Source organism: Cetorhinus maximus, chromosome 11, assembly GCF_964194155.1.
Source record: "Cetorhinus maximus chromosome 11, sCetMax3.hap1.1, whole genome shotgun sequence".
In the NCBI taxonomy this organism is placed as follows: Eukaryota; Metazoa; Chordata; class Chondrichthyes; order Lamniformes; family Cetorhinidae; genus Cetorhinus; species Cetorhinus maximus.
Genome location: NC_135889.1, coordinates 119694246 through 119712311, shown reverse-complemented (window position 1 = coordinate 119712311; position 18066 = coordinate 119694246). Strand labels below are relative to the sequence as shown.

General features: G+C 47.6%; 1 protein-coding gene across 1 annotated transcript in view; it reads right to left on the bottom strand.

Moving 5' to 3' along the window:
• The window catches only part of LOC144686224 (solute carrier family 23 member 3-like), a 94468-nt gene that overhangs the window by 43398 nt on the left and 33004 nt on the right, over positions 1–18066 (bottom strand). Inside the window, exons 8-10 of the mRNA XM_078551314.1 lie at positions 5731–5854; positions 3476–3623; positions 650–903 (exon numbers count right to left, since the gene is read on the bottom strand). Of these exons, the coding sequence (XP_078407440.1) occupies positions 650–903; positions 3476–3623; positions 5731–5854 (526 nt within the window). The remainder of the gene's footprint in view (positions 1–649; positions 904–3475; positions 3624–5730; positions 5855–18066) is intronic.

Genomic DNA, 18066 nt, shown 5'->3' with positions numbered 1-18066 from the left:
GCTCTGCACTAGCTTCCTGAGTTATGTCATCCACCCGCCCCCCCACCCACCCCCTGCTCCTATCAGTCCTGGAGTTGGGTCACACTGCGGCCTTGGCAGTTGATCTGCTTTATTTACTTAAAACAAACAACAGCTTGCATTTATAGAGCACCTTTAACAAAGTTAAAGATGTTCTGAGAACATTCACAGGAACAGAATCAAACAAAACCTGACATCGAGGCACAGAAGGAGACTTAAGGCAGGCGACCAAAAGTTAGTCAGAGGAAGGCTTAAGGGGCATCTTAAAGGAGGAGAGAAAGGCAGGGAAGGTTAGAGAGGGAATTCCAGGCTTGGGGCCCAGGCAGCTGAACGCAATGGTGGAGCGATGGAACTGACCTTCTTCCTTGACAGACCTTTCATCCTCTTCAAAGCCAAACATTTACCCCCGTCTCCCCCGCTTTGTTACCATTCATTTTCCCCATTTCACACCAGATCAGCCTAACTCCCATCCCAGGCCAGAATGCCTTCTCTCCTTAGCAGAGAGAGAGAGAGAGAGAGGTTTAGGCGGGAACTCCAGAGCTGAGGAAGTGGCAGGTTGAAGGCATGGTGTGAGATAAACGACATCTCGAGGGGTCCATGGTCTCGCAGAGAAGCACAAAGATCCTCTTACTTGCGTCAGTGCCAAAGCTGCGACGTTGGGGATACTGGACGATGCTGAGGTGACTCCTCCTAAGAGGGCAGCAATGCAGCTTCCGACTCCTTCCAAACAAATCCCTCGGTTGAAGGAATCTCTAGGGGGGTGCAGGGACCCTGTTACTTTTGCGCACATCACGTAGCACCCTAAGGAGCTGATGCTGGTGCCCAAGGCCATGGTGACACCGATGAACGTTGAACGAAAGTTGATTGTGGGCACACCCCACCCACCTGAATGAAAGATCAGAAAGGAACATCTGTTAAATATTCCCAGTGGGGTGACCATAAGACCATAAGACATAGGAGCAGAAATTAAGGCCATTCGGCCCATCAAGTCTGCTCCGCCATTCAATCATGGCTGATAAGTTTCTCAACCCCATTCTCCCGCCTTCTCCCCGTAACCTTTGATCCCCTTACCAATCAAGAACCTATCTATCTGGGTCTTAAATACACTCAATGACCTGGCCTCCACAGCCTTCCTGTGGCAATGAATTCCATAGATTCACCACTCTCTGGCTAAAGAAGTTTCTCCTCATCTCTGTTCTAAAAGGTCTTCCCTTTACTCTGAGGCTGTGCCCTCGGGTCCTAGTCTCTCCTACTAATGGAAACATCTTCCCCACATCCACTCTATCCAGGTGACAGTGGCATCGCGGTCATATCGCCAGACTCTTAATCCAGAGGCCCAGGCTAATGACCTGGGAGATATGGGTTCAAATCTCACCACAGCAGCTGGGGGGAATTTTAAATGCAAGTGATAAATCTGGAATATAAAGCTAGACTCAGTAATGGTGACCATGACATCAATTGTTGTTAAAAACCCATCTAGTTCACTAATGTCCTTTAGAGAATGAAATCTACCGTCCTTTCCTTACCTGGTCTGGCCGATATGTGACTCCAGACCCACAGCAATGTGGTTGACTCTTAACTGTCCTCTGAAAAGGCCAAGCAAGTCACTCAGTTCAAGGGCAATTAGGGATGGGCAAAAAATGCTGATCTTGCCAGTGACACCCACACCCCATGGAAGAATAAATAAAAAAACCCCCAGAAATTCCTAAACTGCTTTACAGCCAATGAAGTACTTTCTTTGAAGTGTAGTTGCTGCTGTAATGTAGGATAAGCAGCAACCAATTTGCGCACAGCAGGATCCCACAAACAGCAATGTGGTAATGACCAGGCTGCTTTAGGGATAAAGATTGGTCCAGGGCAACAGGGAGAATGCCACTGCCCTTCTTCAAATAGAGCCATGAGATCTTTCACCTTCACCCGAGAGGGCAAATGAGGCCTTAGTTTAAAGACTCATCTGAAAGGTGGCACCTCTGACAGTGTAGCACCCCCTCAATACTGGCACTGGGAGTGTCCACCTGGATTCTGGGCTCAAGACCTGGGAGCGAGCAGAGGGGGAAATTCAATGGCGATCAGTTTCACCCCTGCCACAATGGCGTTAACCTGATGGGGAAGATTGGCCACTCATTGTGGAACCCACACCATCTAACTCCCATTGAAATTGAATATCTGTGTTCTTTTCACACCCAAAAGTCTCCCATCTGCACCTGTCTCCTGGAACTCAGTCATTAGAAACTGATGTCAAGAATCTACATAGGGAAGCAAATCACTCAGCTGCAGAACTCTGTAACTGTCTCTAGTACAGGTGTAGATTCAGAGATAAGACTGTTAGGGAGCTCATACCTAGAGTTCATCTCCAACAAACTCAACTACAATTGAAAACATTTCTCCATGATGTGAGACTGGAAATTGAAATAATTTTTTTCTATTATTCTTTCACAGGTTTGCTGGCTGGGCCCAGCATTTATTGCTCATCCCTAATTGCCCTTGAGAAGGTGGTGGTGAGCTGCCTTCTTGAATCGCTGCAGTCTGTGGTGTAGGTACACCCACAGTGCTGTTAGGAAGGGAGTTCTAGGATTTTGACCTAGCGACAGTGAAGGGACGGTGATATATTCCCAAGTCAGGATGGTGAGTGGCTTGGAAGGGAACTTCTGGGTGGTGGTGTTCCCATCTATCTGCTGCCCTTGTCCTTCTTGGTGGTAGAAGTCGTGAGTTTGGTAGGTGCTATTGAAGGAGCCTTGGTGAGTTGCTGCAGTGCATCTTGTAGATAGCACACACTGCTGCTACTGTGCGTCGGTGGTGGAGGGAGTGAACGTTGAAGGTAGTGGATGGGGTGCCAATCAAACGGGACGCTTTGTCCTGGACGGTGCCAAGCTTTTTAAGTATTGTCAGAGCTGCACTTACACAGGCAAGTGGGGAGTATTCTAACACGCTCCTGACTTGTGCCTTGTAGATGGTGGACTGGCTCTGGGGAGCCAGGAGGTGAGTTACTCACTGCAGGATTCCCAGCCTCTGACCTGCTCTCGAAGCCACAGTATTTATATGGCTAGTCCAGTTCAGTTTCCGGTCAATGGGGACCCCAGGACATTGGTGGCGATATTGATAATATTTAAAATCCCTCACTACAGAACATTCCAGGAATACACAATGGCTCAGTCAGTGTTTGAAAGAGAAATGTTAGTTTGGTGTTTTGACCGGAACTGGGGCATTGACCACATGCTGAAGGCCAAACTTCGCTTCCCTTTCAGATGATGGCCAGCCGATATTCTGCATTGTTCCAGAATGTTCTGTATTCATTGTCCGGTTGCCCCTTCCCCAGATGCTTGAGCTGATCCTGTATGATCCGAGTGGTAATTGAGAATCTGCCTGGCTGGTAATGAGTGTGCGGTGACCCTACAGTAAATCCCCCACCCCTCAACCATCACGCCCCCCCTCCCCCGGTGGTTTGGCGCTCGGTTACCTGGGTTCGGGATACTGAACCAGGGCACCAGGCTTGTGCTGTTGTTGCGAAGAATCCCTCGGTATCCACCAGCCGGATAAGGGTTCAAGAAGTCTCCTTCCCGCAGGGTCCCGCACAAAATCCACAGAAATAGGATTGGCAGCAAGAGCTTGAATATCAGAAATAAAACATTATCCACATAAGAAATAGGAGCTAGTGGAGGCCATTCGGGCCCTCCGAACCTGCTCCCCCAAAGTCGCTCTGGGCACTAATCAGTGTTAGAAACATCTTTTGAAAGTTAAAACATTAGGGGGAACTTATTCACTCAGAGAGTGGTGAGAGTGTGGAACGAGCTACCATCTGACGTGGTAAATGCGGGCTCACTCTTAAGTTTTAAGAATAAATTGGATAGATACATGGATGGGAGAGGTCTGGAGGGTTATGGACTAGGTGCAGGTCAATGGGACTAGCGGAATAATATTTCGGCACAGACTAGAAGGGCCGAATGGCCTGATTTCTGTGCTGTAGTGTTCTATGGTTCTATGGTTCTAAAAGTTAATCCTCGCCTGGCAACTCCAGGTGAAATCTTTCCTTTACTCACAATGAGCGAATTCACAATAAAGGAGACCAGCAGTTGCATCTCGGGTGGGATTGGGGGGGGGTCAAAGGAAGCGGGAGGGTGAGGGACAGACTGGAAAAGGAGAGTATTTATGATGCACGTGTTTGGAAGCAAAGAGGAATTGTGGAGGATGGGGAACGCAAGGAGAAATGTACTGATGTGACTAAGGCCAAGAAAGAAGAAATTGCATTTATATAGCGACTTCCATTTTCCCTGGACAAGCCGAATGTTTTAATGTTTTAGAGCCAATGAAACACCTTTGAAGTGTAGTCAGTGTTGTGGTGTAGGAAATGAAGCAGCCAGTTTGTGCACAGCAAGCTCCCACAAACAGCAATGAGATAATGACCAGATCATCTGCTTTAGTGATGTTGGCTGAGGATAAATTTTGTCCAGGGCAGCGGGGAGAACTCCCTGCTCTTCCCCAAAATAGTGCTGTTGGGTCATTGATATTCACCTAAGTGAGTGGACTTGAACACTCAACTTTCCGGCTCAGAAGTGAGAGCGATACCCCTGGGATCAGCAAGGGCCCCGCCTGCCCTCTCAGTTGGGCGTGGCACCATTTTGAAGAAAAGCAGTGAGAAGTTGTCCTTCTGTCCTGACCAATATTAACCCGTCGACCAACATCACTGAGCAAGATGGCTATCTTACTGCTGCTTGCGCAACCTTTCTGTGCACAAATTGGCTGCTGCTTTTCTACATTGCAACAGTGACTACACTTCAAAAGTATATAATTAGTCACTTGGTAGTACAGAACCTGAGTGTTACAGATAGAAGAGACATCCTCTCAAAGCTTTTCATCTTGCACTCGATTTTCAAAGGGAGCAACAATTTATACAATGTGGCTCACTTACGCTTGCGGGAAGCTACATATATTTACAAGCAGGGACCTGTCCTCTGCAGGTAAAAGGAACATGACCGGGCATTGTGGCATTAGGTCATGGTTGATCTTCTACACGAATTCCGGTTTCTAGCCCTATTTCCGTATTCCCATTTGAGATTGTTAGGTTTTCGTATTAAGGGACGTGGGAACATGACAAGGATAAAAGACTTGCATTTACATAGCACTTTTCATGGCCATCGGACATCCCAAAGCATTTTTACAGACAATAAAAGTCCTTTTTAAAGTGTCATAATGATTGTGGGAACACAACAGCCAATTTGTGCACAGGAAGATCCCACAACAGCGCATGTGATAATGACCAGATTAATTTGATATTTTGCAACATTGATTGAGGGATAAATGTTGTCCAGGGTTCTGGGGAGAACTCTCCTGGTCTTCCTCAAGATGGGGCCGTTTTTTTACATCCAGCCAAACAGACAAATGGGGCCTTGGTTTCATCCAAAAGACAGCACTTCGAGCAGTGCAGCACTCCCTCAGCACCGCCTGTAGTGTCAGCCTTGACCTGTGTGCTCAAGCCCTGGAGTGGGGCTCGAGAGTCCAGAACCTTTGACCCAGAGACAAGGGCCACAGTCCGACTCTCCAAGGCAGGTGGATGGAGATTAGATAGAGATCAGCTGAGACATCTCTGAACAGCAGAACAGGCTTAAGAGACTGAGTAGCCCAGGTGCATTCATATATGAAAGGAAATTTTGTTGTGGATCATTAGAATTCCCTTTAAAGCACGCGATTCTGGACAGAGGGATTCGCAATCCATACCGAAAATATCCTGAATAACGGGAAGTAGGTCAAAATAGCAAAGCCTTTGGATTTCTTCCAGCTCCAAATAGGGATGTAACAGGATTGCAGGTGCTGGGACAAAAGCACAACCAGGAGGATCAACCTAAAAATGGGAGAAAAATTAGAGGAGAGCATGTTGACTATCTCTTCTGCACTCTCAATATTTTATTTTTATTCATTCACGGGATGTGGGCTTCGCCGGCTGGGTCAACATTTATTGCCCATCCCTAGTTGCCCCTTGAGAAGGTGGTGGTGAGCTGCCTTCTTGAGCCGCTGCAGTCCATGTGGTGTAGGTATACCCACAGTGCTGTTAGGGAGGGAGTTCCACGATTTTGACCCAGCGACAGTGAAGGAACGGTGATATATTTCCAAGTCAGGATGGTGAGCGACTTGGAGGGGAATTTCCAGGTGGTGGTGTTCCCATCTATCTGCTGCCCTTGTCCTTCTAGATGGTAGTGGTCGTGGGTTTGGAAGGTGCTGTCGAAGGAGCCTTGGTGAATTCCTGCAGTGCATCTCGTAGATGGTACACACTGCTGCTACTGTGCGTTGGTGGTGGAGGGAGTGAATGTTTGTGGATGGGGTGCCAATCAAATGGGCTGCTTTGTCCTGGATGGTGTCAAGCTTCTTAAGTGTTGTTGGAGCTGCACTCATCCAGGCAAATGGAGAGTTTTCCAACCTGACTTGTGCCTTGTAGATGGTGGACAGGCTTTGGGGGGGTCAGGAGGTGAGTTACTCACTGCAGGATTCCTAGCCTCCGACCTGTTCTTGTAGCCACAGTATTTATATGGCTAGTCCAGTTCAGGGTCTTACAGGACTAAGGAAGATCTTATATTGAAACAGGATCCCTCACAGCCAGTTAAGCACCTTTTTTGGAAGTGTTGTAATGTAGGGGATGTTGTAAGGGTTGTTTGGTTTCTCACAGAGAGGTCTGGAGGCTTGCATTCTTGAACATTAAGTGTCCATTAACAACTCAGAACTACCTCCAAGGTCTAGCCCTACATGGATGTCTTCTTCCAGACTCTCCTGCACACAGCCTACTAACACCTGATTCTCCACATCACTATGCGGGTGGTACTATTTCCCCAGTCCCTCATTAACCCTTGCTCTGCTAAACACCCTTATACTACAGGGGGATGCAGCAACCAGTTTGCACACAGCCAGCTCCCACAAACGCCAAAGGGATAATAATCAAGTAAAACTGTTTTTTCTAGGTGTCGGTTGAAGGATAAATGTTGTTCCGGGGCACTGGGGGGAACTCCTATTTCTTGCTGGAAATAGTATTGCAGGGCCTTTCGTGTCCACCTGAATGTACAGACTAAGGGGACCAGCCATTCTGGGCTGAGATGAGAAGATTTCTTCACTCAGAGGCTTATGAATCTTTGGAATTCTCTACCCTTGAGGGATGTGGATGCTCAGTCATTGAGTATATTCAAGACAGAGATCAATAGATTTTTGAGTGCTATGGGATTTAAGGGATATCGGGATAGCTGCATAGTGCGGGGAGGTGGGGGTGAGGGAGGCCAGTTATAATCTTATTGAAAGGCAAAGTAGGTTCAAAGGGCCAAATAGCTGACTTCAGCTTGTATGTCTAATGTTCTTATATTCCTAAGTACTCTGATTAAAGAAATTTCTCCTCATCTCAGCTCTAAATAGTCGACCTCCTTATCCTGATATGGGGATCATCCAGAAAAAAAACAGCACCTCTGGCAGTGCAGCTCTCCCTCGGTACTGCACTGTACTGTCAGCCGAGATTACTGTGCTCAAGTCCCTGGAGTGAAGCATGAATCTACAGCCTTCTGACTCAGAGGCATGACTGTTAACTACGATTGACACCTCACGCGGTATTGAGTCTGTTCGAGGAGAAAGGTGGGGAGCAGCTGTTTTTTTACACAGCGAGTTGTTGTGATCTGGAAGGCCCTGCCTGAAAGGGCGGTGGAAGCAGATTCCAAAGGAACTTTCATAAGGGAATTGGATCAATACTTGAGAAGGAAAAATTTGAACTGTTATGGGGAAAGAGCAGGGGACGTAACTCATTCAGCAAGCTGGCAGAGACACGATGGGCTGAATGGCTTACTTCTGTGGTGTAAGATTCCCAGAGGAGTCTGTGCATGTACCAATTAACAAAAGTGAGGCAAATGCTCCACCTAGTGGAAATTGAAGGAACTGTTCAGTGGGTTGATATCAGTTCAATTGCTTTTTCCGTAGAAACTGCAGCACAGAAACAGCTCAATGTCGGTGCTTATCCTCCACACCAGCCTCCTCCTGCTCTGATCACCTCTTTGCAATCAGCCCCTGAATCTGAACCCCCTCATGCGTGCATCAAGCCTTCCCTGAAATGAGCCAATTCACTTCAACCACTCCCTGCCGCGGTGACTTCCACATTCTCACCACTCCCTGAGTAAATACGTTTCTTCTAAATTCTTTATTTGATCTGTGGGTGACTTATCTTATATTCACGCCCCCTTGTTCCCCAACATGTAGTTTCTTCACATGAATAAAAAAAAAGGAAGACTTGTATTTATATAGCGCCTTTCACAACCTCAGGACGTCCCAAAGCCCTTCATGGCCAATGAAACACTTTTGAAGTCAGCTGATAGCACAGAACTGGAATATTGCCGAAAAGGGACGGCGAAGATTTCCAACTTGCACTCAGCAGGACAAATGCAAGAATCCCAAATTTCAGACAACTGCAATAATTTATACCACGGGGAGGAGTGTAGTTGTTGCTGGTAATGTAACAAATCTGGTCAGGTCACCCGTTTCCCAGTGAAAAGAGTCCCTGCCTGCTCAGCCCCATTCCAAATTCGGTAAATATTCTCCACACTTTCTCCAGGGCTCCGCTATCTTTCGTGTCGTTCGGAGACCCTGGGGAGGTGGGAGGCGCATTGAAATAAAAGCAAAAAAACTGCGGATGCTGGAAATCCAAAAGAAAAACAAAAATACCTGGAAAAACTCAGCAGGTCTGACAGCATCTGCGGAGAGGAGCACAGTTAATGCTTCGAGTCCGAATGACCCTTCATCAGGTGCATTGAAATTGGTTTCCAGCAGTTATGATCTTATTGAAAGGCAAAGTAGGTTCAAAGGGCCAAATAGCTGACTTCAGCTTGAATGTCTTATGTTCTTATATTCCTAAGTACTCTGAGTAAAGAAATTTCTCCTCATCTCAGCCCAAAATGGCCGACCTCCTTATCCTGATATGGGGATCATCCAAAAAAAAACAGCACCTCTGGCAGTGCAGCTCTCCCTCGGTTGTACATTGTGCTCGGTTTACTATTACACTGAGAACAATAGAGAAAGAATAGTGTGTGCTGTTGAGCAGGTTTCCGATTCACTCTGGATGTGCGTGTGCTCCTGGCATAGGGTAATTTCAACCCAACCCAGAACTGGGCGCAGAACTCCAAGTGTGGTCTAACCAAAGCTCTGTGTAAATTTAACACTGCCTCCCCTGACTTTGTATCCTCTTCCTACACAGGTGAATGCTGGCACTTTGTTTGCATTCTTTATGACTTTATAAGAGTATTAGAAATAGGGAGCAGGAATATGCCATTCAGCCCTTCAAACCTTTTTCATCATTCAATAAGATCAAGGCTACTTGCCACACTCTGAATTCCCTCAGAATCCAAAAACCTACTGATCTATTGACTTGAACAAACTGAGCACCCACAGCTCTCAGGAGAAGAGAATTCTGAAGATTCACAACCTCTGAGTGAAGAAATTCCTCCTCGTCTCAGTTCTAAATGGCCCACCCTTACCATGAGACTGTGACCTTTAGTTCTAGAATTCCCAGCTACGGGAAACAGCCTCTCAGCATTTACCTTGTCAAGTCCTTAAGAATTTGATGTGTCACTAGCCTTTATCGATTTATAGAATCATAGAATGGTTACAGCTCAGAGGGAGGCCATTCGGCCCGTTGGCTGTGCTGGATCTCTGCAAGAGCAACTCACCTAGTCGCAATCCTTCTGCCTTTTCCCCAAAGCCCTGCAATTGTTTTTCTTCAGATAATTATCCAATTCTTTTCTGAAAGCCTTGATTAGTGTGCCTACCCACACCCTCAAGCAGCGCATTCGAAATCCTAACCAATCGTTGTGTAACTCCCAGATTCCTATTCTCCTCCATCCCAGTTGTGTTTCTTATTTTCCAAGGAATAAGTGACTTCCTTACTCTTCCTACTAAAATGAATCACCTTACATACTTTGCAAGATTGCATCTCATCCACTCACTTTACAAACCTGCAGGCTCATTCCTTCATTTCCACAGATGAGAATTATTGCAGTGATTGGAGGTTCCAATTGGAGCCAAGCCCCCACCCCCAACCCCCATCTCCAATCACAAATGCACCTTGGTCCTTCCCTCATCAAGGTGGCATCTTGAATTCCAAAACAAAAACAGAATTACCTGGAAAAACTCAGCAGGTCTGGCAGCATCGGTGGAGAAGAAAAGAGCTGACATTTCGAGTCCTCATGACCCTTCAACAGAACTGAAGTATAGTTAGGAGAGAGGTGAAGTATAAGCTGGTTTAAGGTGGGGGAGCGGGGGGAGAGAGAAGTTGAGGGTGGGGTGGTTGTGGGGACAAGCAAGCAGTGATAGGAGCAGATAATCAAAAGATGTCAAAGACAAAAGGATCAAAGAGGTGTTGAAGGTGGTGATATTATCTAAGAAAAGTGCTAATTAAGAATGGATGGCAGGATACTCAAGGTACAGCTCTAGTGGGGGTGGGGTGGAAAGACTAACAAGGTATTAGTTGTAGATTTAAAAATAATGGAAATAGGTGGGAAAAGAAGAATCCATATAAATTACCTCCTACCTCTCCCTGGACCATGACCCCACCACAGAACATCAAGGCATTGTTTCCAGGACTGTCACTGACCTCATATCCTCTGGAGATCTTCCTCCCACAGCTTCCAACTTGATAGTCGCCCAACTTCGGACGGCCCGCTTCTACCTCCTACCCAAAATCCACAAACAGGACTGTCCCGGCAGACTGATCGTGTCAGCCTGTTCCTGCCCCACAGAACTCATTTCTTGTTATCCTGACTCCCTTCTCTCTCCCCTTGTCCAGTCCCTTCCCACCTACACCCATGATTCCTCTGACACCTTACGTCACATCAACAGTTTCCAGTTCCCTGGCCCCAACCGCTTCCTCTTCACCATGGATGTCCAATCCCTCTACACCTCCATCCCCCACCAGGATGGTCTGAGGGCCCTTAGCTTCTTCCTTGAACAGAGGCCCCAACAATCCCCATCCACCACTACTCTCCTCTGTCTGGCTGAACTTGTTCTCACACTGAACAATTTCTCCTTAAACTCTTCTCACTTCCTCCAAATAAAAGGTGTGGCTATGGGTACCCGCATGGGCCCCAGCTATGCCTGTCTCTTTATGGGGTATGTGGAACATTCCTTGTTCCAGTCCTATTCCGGCCCCCTTCCACAACTCTTTCTCCGGTACATCGATGATTACTTCGGTGCTGCTTCATGCTCTCGTCAGGACCTGGAAAAATTTATTAATTTTGCTTCCAATCTCCACCCCTCCATCATTTTCACATGGTCCATCTTTGACACTTCTCTTCCCTTCCTTGACCTCTCTGTCTCAATTTCTGATGATAGACTGTCCACCAATATCCATTACAAGCCTACTGACTCCCACAGCTACCTCGACTACAGCTCCTCACACCCCGCTTCCTGTAAGGACTCCATCCCATTCTCTCTGTTCCTTCGCCTCCGTCGCATCTGTTCTGATGACGCTACCTTCAAAAACAGCTCCTCTGACATGTCCTCCTTCTTCCTTAACCGAGGTTTTCCACCCACGGTCGTTGACAGGGCCCTCAACCGTGTCCGGCCCATATCCCGCGCATCCGCCCTCACGCCTTCTCCTCCCTCCCAGAAACATGATAGGGTCCCCCTTGTCCTCACTTATCACCCCACCAGCCTCCGCATTCAAAGGATCATCCTCCGCCATTTCCGCCAACTCCAGCATGATGCCACCACCAAACACATCTTCCCTTCACCCCCCCGGCGGCATTCCGTAGGGATCGTTCCCTCCGGGACACCCTGGTCCAATCCTCCATCACCCCCTACTCCTCAACCCCCACCTATGGCACCTCCCCATGCCCATGCAGAAGATGCAACACCTGCCCCTTCACTTCCTCTCTCCTCACCGTCCAAGGGCCCAAACACTCCTTTCAAGTGAAGCAGCATTTCACTTGCATTTCCCCTAACTTAGTCTACTGCATTCGTTGCTCCCAATGCGGTCTCCTCTACATTGGAGAGACCAAACGCAAACTGGGCGACCGCTTTGCAGAACACCTGCGGTCTGTCCGCAAGAAAAACCCAAACCTCCCTGTCGCTTGCCATTTTAACACTCCACCCTGCTCTCTTGCCCACATGTCTGTCCTTGGCTTGCTGCATTGTTCCAGTGAAGCCCAACGCAAACTGGAGGAACAGCACCTCATCTTCCGACTAGGCACTTTACAGCCTTCCGGACTGAATATTGAATTCAACAACTTTAGATCTTAAACTCCCTCCCCCCATCCCCACCCCGTTTCTTCCCCCTTCCCCCCTTCTAAAAAAAATTTTATATAGATTCTTCTTTTCCCACCTATTTCCATTATTTTTAAATCTACAACTAATACTTTGTTAGTCTTTCCACCCCACCCCCACTAGAGCTGTACCTTGAGTGTCCTGCCATCCATTCTTAATTAGCACTTTTCTTAGACAATATCACCACCTTCAACACCTCTTTGATCCTTTTGTCTTTGACATCTTTTGATTATCTGCTCCTATCACTGCTTGCTTGTCCCCACAACCACCCCACCCTCAACTTCTCTCCCCCCCACCGCCCCCCACTTTAAACCAGCTTATATTTCACCCCTCTCCTAACTATACTTCAGTTCTGTTGAAGGGTCATGAGGACTCGAAACGTCAGCTCTTTTCTTCTCCGCCGATGCTGCCAGACCTGCTGAGTTTTTCCAGGTAATTCTGTTTTTGTTTTGGATTTCCAGCATCCGCAGTAGCTTTTTGTTTTTATCTTGGCATCTTGAATTGCTCAGCTCCTTAGCAATGGGAACAAGGGAGGTGGTCACACAGCCCCTTAAACCTGTTCTGCCATCCAATAACATCCTGATTGTTCTGCATCTTAACTCCATCTACCTGCCCAGGATCCTTAACCCTCAATGCCTTTACCCAGCAAAAATCTATCAATCTTGGCCTGGACGCTTTTCAAAAAAAAAAAGACTCAGTTGCTTTTTTGGGAGGGGGAGAGAGAGATCCAGATTTCCACTACACATGGTGCAGGGAAAGCAATCCACGTAAGGAGATATTAGAACAGTTGACTAAACTCTTGGTCAAAGAGGTGGGTTTTAAGGAGCGTCTTAAAGGGGGAGAGATGGGGAAGTAGAGAGGCATATGGAGGGAATTCCAGAGTTTAGTGTCTAGGCAGCTGAAGGTACAGCCATCCATAGTGGAGTGATTAAAATCTTGACTGTGCCAGAATTGGCAGAGCACTGTGGAGTACTTGGCACTTGGGGGATAAGGTTATCGTGCTTTTATAATGATATAAAGGTACCAATCACTCATAAGGGACTGGGTAAACACGTTGTGGATTCATTTATTTAGACTAGACACATGGGAACAGATATACAAAGGTAGAAAGCTTGAAGACATCAACAGCAGAGCTGTGCGTGCACGCCCTGCTGACAAGCAAAAGTGAAACTAAAACTGTGTTGCATGATACACTTCCTATCCAGTGATGTCATGCTGCTGCAATCACTTAAAGGCATATTACAACACCAATATGCTTTACAGCCAATGTCCTACTTGAATTTTGGCATCTATTGTCATGTAGGAATCCCTGCAACCAAGTGATTGGCTCATAGCTGCCCTCCAAAATGATCTCGCAAAGTGCTCGGATGCGGCAATTAGGGATGGGCAACAAATGCTGGCCTTACCAGCGACACCCACATCCCATGAAAGAGTTTTAAAAAACCTCACAATTGGTACATAGCAAGATCCCACAAACAGCGATCAGATAATCTGTTTACGTGATGGTTGAGTGAAGGTTAGGTTTTAGTCCAGGACCTGGGGAGAACTTACCTGCTCATCCTTGGCTGTGGAATTCTTTAGATCCACCTTAGAGGGCCAAAGGGGCCACAGTTTAACATCTCACCTGAAAGACAGCACCCTCCAACTGTGCAGCACTCCCTCAGTTACTGCACGAGAGGGGCAAAGGGAAAATGCAAGGAGAAACTATTGTTCACTAAAGGAACATTAGAGGGAGCAGAATCACTCGGCCAGTGACATTACCACTATCACCCACCGCGGCGCTAGTTCAAGGTAGAGCCAGGCTGTTACTCCTGGTGCTGTGGCCAATAATCTGTCTGCAATCAACACCACAAAAAACAGATTATCTGGTTATTGCTGTTTGTGGGATTTAGACCCTAGCCAGACACTCAGTTGTATCAAACCGCTACAAAGGCACAAAAAAGGAATGAAACCAGACAGACCACCCGATATCGACCCAGGCACCGGAAACGACAACGGCAAACTCAGCCCTGTCCACCCTGCAAAGTCCTCCTTACTAACATCTGGGGACTAGTGCCAAAATTGGGAGAGCTGTCTCACACATGGGACCGGCAACAGCCTGACATAGTCATCCTCACGGAATCATACATTAGAGACAATGTCCCAGACACCACCATCACCATCCCTGGATATATCCTGTCCCACCGGCAGGACAGACCCAGCAGAGGTGGCGGCACAGTGGTATACAGTCGGGAGGGAGTTGCCCTGGGAGTCTTCAACATCGACTCCGGACTCCATGAAGTCTCATGGCATCAGGTTAAACATGGGCAAGGAAACCTCCTGATTCCTACGTACTGCCCTCCCTCAGCTGAGGAATCAGTGCTCCTCCATGTTGAACACCACTTGGAGGAAGCACTGAGGGTGGCAAGGGCTCAGAATGTGCTCTGGTGGGGGACTTCAATGTCCATCACCAAGAGTGGCTCGGTAGCACCACTACTGACCGAGCTGGCCGAGTCCTAAAGGACATAGCTGCTGGACTGGGTCTGCGGCAGGTGGTGAGGGAACCAACAAGAGGGAAAAACATACTTGACCTCATCCTCACCAACCTGCCTGCCACAGATGCATCTGTCCATGACGGTATCGGTAGGAGTGACCACCGCACAGTTGTTGTGGAGTCGAGTCCTGTCTTCACATTGAGGATACCCTCCATCGTGTTGTGTGGCACTACCACCATGCTAAATGAGATAGATTTCGAACAGATCTAGCAAATCAAGACTGGGCATCCATGAGGCGCTGTGGGCCATCAGCAGCAGCAGAATTGTACTCGAACACAATCTGTAACCTCATGGCCCAGCATATCCCCCACTCTACCATTACCATCAAGCCAGGGGATCAACCCTGGTTCAATGAAGATTGCAGGACGGCATGCCAGGAGCAGCACCAGGCAAACCTAAAAATGAGGTGTCAACTTGGTGAAGCTATAAAACAGGACTGCTTGCATGCCAAACAGCATAAGCAGCAAGTGATAGAGCTAAGCGATCCCACAACCAACGGATAAAATCTAAGCTCTGCAGTCCTGCTACATCCAGTCGTGAATGGCGGAGGACAATTAAACAACTCACTGGAGGAGGAGGCTCCACAAATATCCCCATCCTCAATGATGGGGAGCCCAGTACAGCAGTACAAAAGATAAGGCTGAAGCATTTGCAACAATCTTCAGCCAGAAGTGCTGAGTGGATGATCCATCTCGGCCTCTTCCAGATGTCTCCAGTATCACAGATGCCAGTCTTCAGCCAATTCGATTCACTCCACGTGATATCAAGAAAGGGCTGAAGGCACTGGATACTGCAAAGGCTATGGGCCCTGACAATATTACAGCAATAGTACTGAAGACTTGTACTCCAGAACTTACTGCACCCGTAGCCAAGCTGTTCCAGTACAGCTACAACACTGGCATCTACCTGGCTATGTGATAATTGCCCAGGAATGTTCTATACACAAAAAGCAGGACAAATACAACCCGGCCAATTACCGCCCCATCAGTCTACTCTCCATCATCAGTAAAGTAATGGAAGGTGTCATCACAGTGCTACCAAGCAACACTTGCTTAGCAATAACCTGCTCACTGACGCCCAGTTTGGGTTCCCCCAGGGCCATTCAGCTCCTGACCTCATTACAGCCTTGGTTCAAACATGGACAAAAGAGCTGAACTCCAGAGGTGAGGTGAGAGTGACTGCCCTTGACACCAAGGCAGCATTTGACCAAGTGTGGCATCAAGGAGCCCTAGCAAAACTAGAGTCAATGGGAATCAGGGGGAAACTTTCTGCTGGTTGGAGTCATACCCAGCACAAAGGAAGATGGTTGTGGTTGTTGGGGGTCAATCATCTCAGTTCCAGGACATCGCTGCAGGAGTTCCTCAGGGTAGTGTCCTCGACCCAACCATCTTCAGCTGCTTCATTAATGACCTTCCTTTCATCATAAGGTCAGAAGTGGGAATGTTCACTGATGATTGCACAATGTTCAGCACCATTCGCGACTCCTCAGATACTGAAGCAGTCCATGTCCAAATGCAGCAAGACCTGGACAATATCCAGGCTTGGGCTGACAAGTGGCAAGTAACAGCCACACCACACAAGTGTCAGGCAATGAACATCTCCAACAAGAGAAAATCCAACTATTGCCCCTTGATGTTCAATGGCATTACCATTGCTGAATTCCCCCATTATCAACATCCTGGGGGTTACCATTGACCAGAAACTGAACTGGACTAGCCATAAATACTGTGGCTACAAGAGCAGGTCAGAGGCTAGGAATCCTGCAGCAAGTAACTCACCTCCCAACTCCCCAAAGCCTGTCCACCATCTACAAGGCTCAAGTTAGGAGTGTAATGGAATACTCCCCACTTGCCTGGATGAGTGCAGCTCCAACAACACTCAAGAAGCTTGACACCATCCAGAACAAAGCAGCCCACTTGATTGGCACCACATCCACAAATATTCACTCCCTCCGCCACCAACGCACAGTAGCAGCAGTGTGTACCATCTACAAGATGCACTGCAGGAATTCACCAAGGCTCCTCAGACAGCACCTTCCAAACCCACGACTGCTACCATCTAGAAGGACAAGGGCAGCAGATAGATGGGAACACCACCACCTGGAAGTTCGCCTCCAAGTCGCTCACCATCCTGACTTGGAAATATATCGCCGTTCCTTCACTGTCGCTGGGTCAAAATCCTGGAACTCCCTCCCTAACAGCACTGTGGGTGTACCTACACCACATGGACTGCGGCGGTTCAAGAAGGCAGCTCACCCCCACCTTCTCAAGGGCAATTACGGTTAGGCGATAAATGCTGGCCCAGCCAGCAAAGCCCAAATCCCATGAATGAATTAAAAAAAAATCAATATAATTAAAAATCAGATAATCTGGTCACTATTGCATTGCTGCTCATGAGGTCTTGCTGTGCACAAATTGGCTATTGTGTTATCACCAATACAAAAGCGACTAAAAGTATTCAAAAGCATTTAATTGGCTGTAAAACACTTTGAGATGTCCTGTGATGGTGAAAGGTGCTATATAAATGCAAGCCTGTTTATTTCTTCACCCAAAGGAAAGGGAACGAAGAATTTTCATTTATATAGTAACATTCTCATCCTCAGGATGCCCCCAAAGCCCTTTTCAGCCAATGAATTGCTTACATTGAAGAAAAGTAATTGCCGTGTAATGTGGGGAATCACAGCAGCCAATTTCCGCACAGCAAGCTCCCACCAGCAGCAATGTGATTGTTGTCGGAGAACCTGATTTTTAGTGATGTTGGCCTGGACACCGGGGAGAACTCCCCTGCCCTTCTTTGTGTCAGGGCTGCGGGAACTTTCGGTTCACGCGAGGAGGCAGATGGGTTTAACTTTTCATCTGGGAAAAAATGTTAAATAATTGGTTATAAGGAGGGCCTTACAGCAGAAGAGAGAGCAGGAAAGTAGGGCCATCGGCAAGGTGCAGTAATGAGCGGGGCAGTTCCTTCTCTTTCAGGCGCTGATCAATCTCGTTGGGGCGAGACTACACTTCAGACTTCAGGCGGCTGCAGCTTTTTGCATCTCCTGCTCCAGGATGGTCCAGCTTTGTCACTTCAGCATTCTACCACCAGGTGTCAGTGTGCTCCATGAATTAACCTGCTGTCCCTTCGGCTTTGACATTTGGTTGATGGGGTTCTCAGTTCTGCAAAAGCATCAAGCTGCAAAACCTCTGGTACCTCCTCCTGGGAGGTCTATCTCCCCCTTTTGTCTTCTCGTTCTACGCTAATA